At 39.7% G+C, this 8,953-nt stretch overlaps 1 protein-coding gene across 10 annotated transcripts in view; it reads right to left on the minus strand.

Annotated features, from left to right (window-relative positions):
• Positions 1–8,953, minus strand: part of LOC145414299 (serine/threonine-protein kinase MARK2-like) — a 197,145-nt gene that overhangs the window by 28,315 nt on the left and 159,877 nt on the right. For 8 of the 10 annotated variants that reach the window (XM_080283889.1, XM_080283890.1, XM_080283888.1 and 5 more), the window contains 7 exons: positions 6,886–6,939; positions 6,160–6,222; positions 4,945–5,067; positions 4,308–4,500; positions 3,464–3,684; positions 2,595–2,807; positions 1,916–2,105 (listed from right to left, as the gene is read on the minus strand). In XM_080283889.1, the coding sequence (XP_080140015.1) occupies positions 1,916–2,105; positions 2,595–2,807; positions 3,464–3,684; positions 4,308–4,500; positions 4,945–5,067; positions 6,160–6,222; positions 6,886–6,939 (1,057 nt within the window). The remainder of the gene's footprint in view (positions 1–1,915; positions 2,106–2,594; positions 2,808–3,463; positions 3,685–4,307; positions 4,501–4,944; positions 5,068–6,159; positions 6,223–6,885; positions 6,940–8,953) is intronic. The other 2 variants (XM_080283916.1, XM_080283885.1) reach the window with 1 other exon arrangement.

The raw sequence follows: 8,953 nt of genomic DNA on the forward strand, positions 1-8,953 counted from the left end.
CACAAACGAAAGGAATTAATTTTATACAGTGATACAAATTTATTTATAAATCATGTTCCAATATTCAAAAAATCAGCTAATTTGTGGTGTACATTTGACATTAAGATGCACCGTTTGAATATCCTTGGTCTATAGGGAACACATCGAGGCACTTTCTCTAGCAGGTTACTAAGTCACTGGTGTAGGCATTATAACAGAGCAAGCCAGGGTGACAGAATGAATGAAGTTAGCCAGCATGATTGGTGGTCTGTCATAATTCTGTACTCATGGTCAGTCATATCAATGCACAACTCAGCACGCTAAGGAACTGAATGTCATTTACAGCTGCATTTATGATCAAGCTTCCAGAAATGAATAGTGACTGCAACAGAGGAAACTAAGCACATAAATACAGCATCCTTTGTTTCTGATTCAAGACCAGTTTGATTCAATGTTATGTCACACACATCATCTCAAGTCCTGTGTTGTAGTTTCATGCCATTGCTAAGCAGAAGCAAGTCAAGGCCATTGTGCAAGGAAAGGGCTGGGGGAGGGCCAGGGTTTAGTCAAGTTTGGAATTGTGAAGTTAAGAAACAATACACAATACTTCCAGTAAGAACATGGAATCAAAAGTTGACTCATGACTTACAAGTATCAGTACAATAACTATCATTAGCTATGTTTGATTTATCAACATCCATTCCGTATGTTCAGGTCACATCGATTCCAAGATTTTCATGATTCAGAACTTAATGCAATCTTCAGATTTTCTGCTGACCCAATATTTAGAAATCTTTTCATACTGTACTGCTTAAATAAGCACTCATACATGAAGCTTTAAATATATATATACAGTAATCTCACTCCATAACTATATAACCCATCAAGCTAGGGTATGACCTACTGTTTCAATATTAACTATACTATATGACTTTACCAAGACTGTTGTACTGTAACCAATCAATTGCTTTAGTTCCTTTGCACAACCAGATTATTGCAGTCAACTAATTTGAAAGAAATTATTGAACTTTTAAAAATACCAACATAAAATATAGGTGGTATGTGGGGTTGCCCATCATCCAATCACTCAATGTAGTGCTGCCTTATGGTCTCTACACTGAGTGACAAGCCAAATGGTTTCCTGTAACCTAGGAAATCATTCACTATGCTGGGTGGTAACCATATAACCAAATTATGTCGCCTGGTTGTTTAGTGGGTATTTTAAGGCACTCCAATTGGATTAAGCCTGTGCAGGTTTATATCCAAGGAATGGTTGGGGTTTATTGCTCACGTAATGCCACTCAGGGATGAGTGAGACTGGTCACTCTCATCTTAAATGTCAGGACCAACTTGGCTAGCCCCACAACCCTACGCTCCTCATTGGGCTACACAGGATTAGATGATGAATGATGAATGAAAAATAAATAAATAAATAAAGCCAGTAAATGATTACAACTGTTCAATTTTCATTTAGCTATCTGTTAAGTTTTCTGAGGGTTCAGAATAAACAAGTTCCTTTGCAACTTTCAGGATGAATGAACCTGATAGATTCAGTGTCAATGAAGTAACGGATGAAATGAAATGTGCTGGAGAGAAAGAAGTACACGATAGTTCACTGAAAAGAGGTGGTCACAGACTTCAGTGGGTGTTCCTAGTGAGCACTGAACAAAATCAGCGTGCCACTGTAGGTTTAAATGAAGTAGACTTGGTGAGAATGCATCTGATGTGAGGCAATGCATGGTGTCAAGTGAGATGTGAGCAGTTTGAGATGCAAGGTGTCGTGAGATGTCAGCTAGGCAAAGATAGGTGTGAGTGGTTTGAAATGCAAGGTGTGGTGAGCTGAGAGCTAGGCGCAGGATCAGCGGGTGAAATATGAGGCCTGGGGGGAACCGAGGTGAGGTGCGAGCCATGGCGATGCCCGTGTTTATCAACTCACGAATGGTCTCCCCACCCGAGGATGCCCTTCGCGAGGACGGCTTGGAGTTGGTGGCTGAGACTGAGCGGTGGACGCCCCTGTGGGAGTGTGAGGGTGACTGGCCAGCCCCACCAGAGTCCTGTCCACGCGGCGTCAAGGACGTGTTGCGCAACGACAGTGAACTACCAGACCGGGAACCATCACTCTCCAACTGCAGAAAGGGTCAATTAAAATATATATTTCTTGCTCATAAATGAGACTGGAAGGTTGCACAATTAGAAAAAGGAAGCAAAAAATACCAATCAACACTGCTAAGTAAAATGGCTCAGACATCCATTCATTCAACATTCTAACCTTCACAATTCATAGCTCCATCTCACAAGGCTATGTTCCATGCCATTACTGGTAGCAGTAATATTAATGAATAGGGTTACTGGAATGGTCAACTAAATGTGATGCACGAATGTCAAAAGTGTGGCACAGTACTAATGCTGTCTCAGATTCAATGTGGCATGTTGTACAGCTGCAGATGCTATCTTGCTACGTACTACACTATGAAACTTTTGTAGAATATTCTGAAAAGTCTGTTGGGTTCTGCAGATTGCATTACTGGGTCTCTGCTTGTCTTGTTACCTACTGTAATTACTTATGTTTGCAACTGTATATGCATTATTATAACAAGAAGAAGGCATCCACTCACATCTGAGGAACGTCGGCCAAGCAACAGGTAAGTGGCATAGACGTCATCGTATTTCTGGCTCTTTAGACTGTCCTCAATCTCTGAACGGGAGTAACCCATCTCATTGAGGATCTCAATGCGCTTCAGGTCATCATAGTCCATGGTCGGCTCCATGTATGGCTTCAGCTCGTCGTCCTCATACCCAATGTTCATCCACCTGTCCTTCATTATTGTCTGAAAGGAATAAACCAATATCCTGCATTTGTTGTGGTCTGCATAAGGATGCTATAATTCCTGAATGTTGGTAAAAGGTGAACTAAAAAGGGGAGGAACGAGACAAGGATGTATGGTCACTCCACGACCCACCACGTGACCCACCACGTGTTGCATACAGTCTCGTACTTATCATGGCACAGGACTGGGGCAGACCGTACCCACTCTTTTCTTGTCAAATTGACATTCTCAATAAAAATAATGAGCTGCAGTCTGAATCTTTCTAAACCATGTTAATCTATTCACCATGAGGGAGCTCATCAAAGGTAAACAACTACAAGCCTGTAGTGATACGCAAAACCGTATGACATCACTGTGTCAAAGATGTTCATATTTTTAATCTCTTCAACGATGGGGGTGAGGGTGGCAAAATAGCAAGAGCAAAATAAGAAAGGTTATCATCATGGCAGATAATAAAATTTAACATGCCATTCATGCTTCATCAGTAACTGGAATTGGGGGGAAAGTGGCTTAGACTACCAATCAGCAGCTGGATGCCTATACAGTACTATGGAACCAAACTTAATCCTGAAACTGCAAGAATCAGCAAGTTTTACAACTACACCTAAAACCAGAACTGCCACAACAGGCAGCTGTGTACCTGATTTTAGTCTTACCTCTAGTGAAGCCCTCCGCGCGGGGTTGAGCACGAGGAACTTTTTGAGGAGATTCTCACAGTCGGTAGACATGTAGAAGGGTATGCGGTACTTTCCCCTCAGTACACGCTCCCGCAGCTCTTTCAAGTTGGACCCATCAAATGGTAGTGACCCAGAGACCAGAGTGTACAAAATCACACCAAGTGACCATACATCTACCTCAGGGCCATCATATTTCTTGCCTGCAATACAAATGTTTCACACTATATCCCTGTTGTGTGTCTTTTTTTTTTAATCATTATTTTTATGAACTCCAGAGTGCCGTGTATTATAAAAAATTTGTCTCCTATAATTCCCTTGCCACACAAAATGATGTGCTAGTTTCATTGTACAGTAAGAATTATAATAAAAGTGGTCATGTTTTGAAATGCATACAATACCTAGCTTATAATGAGGACTACCTATTATTAGGTAACATTTTGCCATGGGAACAAACAATCTTAAATCAGTTTCTATTCTTTGCCTTTCACCATTACAACCACTGTCAACTGTGGACAGGATCCAGGAATGGGAAAAATGTGAACATCATTTGTAATGAATGGATTTAAGAAGGCTGTATCTAACACTCAATTTGAACAGAGAAAGCGTTCAAGATGTCTTCCCTAACCTGAATAAAATTACTTAGATAATTCTTGCTTCTACTAACACAGACATTTTATTCTGAAGGAGTTAATGAGGGCAATATATAACCTCTCAACTGAATAAATAAATAAATAAATAAATATATCCAAGCTCAATAAAGTCACAAGGTGGCGCAAGAATAAAATACAAATTACATCACAGTATTGGAGTTAAGTGTGCCTACCTTGGAAAAGTTCTGGCGCAGCATAGGGTGGACTGCCACAGAACGTGTCCAGTTTGTTGCCCGGCGTAAACTCATTGCTGAACCCAAAATCTGCTATTTTGATCACCATCTCAGAGTCTAGGAGGAGGTTCTCTGCTTTTAAGTCTCTGTGGATTATCTTCTTTTGGTGGCAGTACTGTACAGCGGACACAATCTGAAAGAAGTATTTAGTTAATCTACGGTCCACACAAATGATGGCATATGCTGTTAATGCTTTGGCTGTTGTTAAGACTGGAACTTATCTAACTGACAGGAAGCAAGCATGCCATTTATTTTAATCATGCATGTCTGTGTTCACAGTTTTATTAATGTATTCTGGTACTGAGTAAAATGCCTTGTTTACTGGTATCCATTATGTCTACAGCTACTAATTATACCATAAATCATGGATTCACTCCAGCTTAGCAAAAACTGCATACTTCTTTGACTTGAAATAAAAAATGTAATTGATATGAATCACATGTGATGTTAACTATTAATCCATTTTCACTGAACACGGGTCAAAAAATACCAGAAACTCCAATGTAAAATAAGGGATGCCTGTGCCTGTTTTATAAATTAGTGGAAACTAAATACTATGAATCCCAGGAAGAAATACCTGTCTGAACTTAGCGCGTGCCTCCTTCTCCTTCATTCTGCCATGGAAGACCAGATAGTCGAACACTTCTCCTCCACTGGCGTATTCCATCACCAGATACAGCGTCTTATCTGTCTCTATCACCTGGAGGCAACACAATATACACATTAGGCATTATGAAGATACAGTATATGCACAGGGTTCAACTGCTTATGAAGGATGACATTTTAATATACAGAAGAGGTAGGCCATGGTCGGGTACTTTAGATGTTTGTGGGTGGGTCGGGGCAGTGTGTGTTGTACGCAGGCTTCTTACAAAGAACTGAGCTCCATGGCCCTTCTGCCTCCGCAACCACTCAGAAGATACATTATCAGGCAAGGCACATACTGCAGACATACAGCCTCACTGGTATATGTCAGCAGCTGTTCACACAAAGCTAGGTTTCTACCCAACTGGAGTACAAACTTGTATTATCTGAAACACTTTCAAACACTAAGCTCTCTGTGAATATTATATAAAATAGGCAAAGCTGAAGATGACTATTCCAAAAGTATCGTTGTCATTATAATATCTCAACAGAAAGTCAGTACAATTAAAAATGTAATAATACTGTATCTGGGAAAAAATAATGTCAAAAGTCCTGTACAGCTAACTTGTGCTAGTCAAGGTGGTCTTAATCTGATATTGCTGGTATGAAACAGAATTTATCTAGGGGAGAAAATAATGGGATTCAATTTATGCCATTATGAGTTCTAGTCCTCCTCCTCCTCCTCCTCCCTAAACTAGCTTAATTATGGCACTCGGCTGCCAATACCAATCATAAGTAAAGGTAAGTAATGCTGAAAGTCAGTCCTGTATATAAAAAAAAATACTTAACATCACAATGAACAACAGCACTACAATGCATAAATGTAAGAGAATAGTTACAGTGTAAGGTACAGTATTAACAAATGGCTTTGGATTTTTTAAATATTTTGTGCTAGCTATACAAAAGTAATTTCTGCAAAAGCAGCTGGCAGGATAATGACAGTTAATTACATCACTATCATTCAATTAAGTGCACTACACTACTCTTATGATTACAATTTCAAATAACCCAAAATGTGGTAATTACTGGAAAACTGCTAATCAGCTTGTGAAAACAGTTCTAGGGATGGAATATGAACACAAAACTGGAATAATCTGAAAACTAAATAAAACAATTATCAAACTCTTCAATGCATTAGGTCACTTACTTGGAAGAGTTTAACGATGTTTGGATGGTCTAGTATTTTCATGATTCGCACTTCTCGAAACAGCTGTAGGATAAAGACACAAAACATGTTTAACCACAAAGAGAATAATATCATCTTACACTAAAAAAATGACAACTGCTTATGGGAATCAATTACATGAATATAATCTACAGTTACCTTAGCCAAGTTACTGTGCACACATTAACTCATATACAGTATTTAAGTAAAATTTATTAAAGTTAAGCAAGCCACACATCACTGTACACATTAACACTTTATGGTACCCTATGCAAACTGGACAGAATTACCTAGTTTAACTTAGAGCGAGATATAGGCACTAAATATCACTTCTACACTTCTAGTGACATTACAGTACTGTACATACAAAAGAAATGGTAATACCTTTATAGAAAGATAATCACAACTTTATCTGCCAATCAGTAAATACAAATTCAAAGCTTATCTCAATTGCTATAATTTTTGAGGGGAATCCAACAGCATTTCTGAATACATAATGCTACTGGTACTCAAAATAAAGTGATAACAGAACTATTAGTGATAGTAGCAGAAGACAAGAACAGTGATATATCTGGCACACAATACTCATCTTGCTGACAAATGACTAACAGGAAATGGTGATTGCCCTAATATAGCCTCCTGCTAAGTGTTTACAATGTCATTATAAGACAAAACAAGACAAAGGGGATATGCAAGTGCTGTACTCACTTTTTGTAAGGACCCAGGGTTGAGCTGTGTCTTATCTATAATTTTTATGGCAACCTGGAAAAGAAAATGGACAAATTAATTAATCGTTTCATGGGAACTTAAAAGTTGGCACACTACGCACTATACGTGATAGTTCAGAGTAGTTACCATATATGTTTTCTTCTGTATAACAATGACATAAACAACAACAACAATCATGATAATAATAATAATATTGAATTGGTGAGAGGGTTCAAATACCTGGGTACAGTGATAGAAATCAAGAGGAAAATTTGCAAAAGAAGTTGAAAGTAGAGTGACACAAGGAAGGAATGTAGATGGTGCTATGAAGGCCTTGATAAATAATAAGGCTTGAGTGTCGCAGCAGTGCGAGACTTACATGAAGGAGTTTTAGGGCTAACTTTAACACACGGATGTAAGACTATGGTATGGCATGAAAATGAATAGTCAAGAGTAAGTGCAGTGGAGATGGGAATGTTGTAATGTATGTGGTGTAAAGAGTGAGGGCAGGATACAGAATAATGTGATTTGGGAAAGTTGCAGAGCAAGAAAGTCTGTGGACACCAGAAACAAAGAGAGTGTACTGAGATAGTATGGTCATGTGAAGAGAATGGATGACAACAGAGTGGTGAAAAAGGTATATCTGAGCAAATTTGAAGGAAAGAGGAGGCAAGGTGGACCAAGAAGAAGGTGGAAAGATATGGTGGATGACTGTGAGGAAGAAAGATATGGAAGTTGGTGAGGCTACGGGACCTACAAGAAAGCGAGCTGGCTGGATGAATGTTGTGAGGAGAAGTGCATGATCAGGGATTTGGCACCCCTTTTTATAATTACAATAATAAAAATAAAAATAATAATAATGATTAGTAGTAGTAAAACTTTCACAGGAACTATATGCATTGTTTTTGCCCCCCCCTCCCTATCTCTCTCTCTCTCTCTCCAGTATATGCTACTCCTTTCCATATTGTTCTCCACTTCTATGGCAAGTTCGTCTAGTACTACAGAATAAAGCCCTTCAGCCCAAGGACGTAATTCATAGTACTGTATTTTCTGTTACTATCCGACGAATTTACTGTATATAATTTAGGACAGCCCCCTAGTGCTGATGGTGTTACTAAAGTTCATTACCCTTCCAGTTCAGTTTCTCCCAGGCTGAATAAAATTGTCTGATGGAACTATGATAGAAATTTAAGAATACGCTCTCGGACAGATGGACTTAAGTTGTGCTGAGACGAGGCTTGTAGGAGGGGTAAGATAAGGAGGACGGAAATGGCTGTGCTGATGGAGGGAGGCAGGTAGGGGGGAAAAGGAGAGGGTTAGGGATGAGTGGGAGACAGATGAGAGAGGAGGGATAAGGCATGGAGAGGCAGGGTGAGTAAGGTAGGTATGACGTGGATGTATGAGGGTAAATATGGGGAGGAGAGAATGGGTGGGCAGAGAGCAATGGAGAGATATGGGTAGGAGGAGAGAGGCTGGAGTGTGGGTAGGTAGTGGGGGAAGGGGGAGGAGAATGTAGATAGGGGAGTGACGATGGTGGGGAGAGGAGGAGTGAAACAGTTGAGGAAAAGAAAAGGCAAGTAAGTGGGAGTGGGAAGGTGAACTGGGTGTAATACAAAGGTAAGGCAATGTAGGGGGTCAGGGGGAAGGGTGAGGGGAAGACTAAGACAGTTACATCAAGCCCTATTATGTTACTTTATACCCACCGTGTCTTCCCACCCCATAGGCCAAGGGTTACATAATACCTGACACAGAACTACCCACATCACCAGCAATAAATTTTTATGCATCATCACACCAATAAACAATAGTGAACTACAAACAATGGATTTGAGGATGGGGGGAAAGTCTGTATTAATATTAGCTTCATACAATACACCATTCAGTAAGATAATTATGATGCTTCTAATCTCATTTTCTGCTACATTCTGATGACTCTCCTTCAACTCAAACAGAGATCCTAAGTAGAGGAGTTAATGAAAGGCATGTCTACCCCCTCCATTTCAAAAAGTGAAGTGTCTGGGAGGTATGGGTGCTATGGTGGAGTACGGTACGGTATTATGAAAAGACT

This window comes from Coenobita brevimanus, chromosome 13 (assembly GCF_032717465.1).
Source record: "Coenobita brevimanus isolate Jiangsu-jjx chromosome 13, ASM3271746v2, whole genome shotgun sequence".
Classification (NCBI taxonomy): domain Eukaryota; kingdom Metazoa; phylum Arthropoda; class Malacostraca; order Decapoda; family Coenobitidae; genus Coenobita; species Coenobita brevimanus.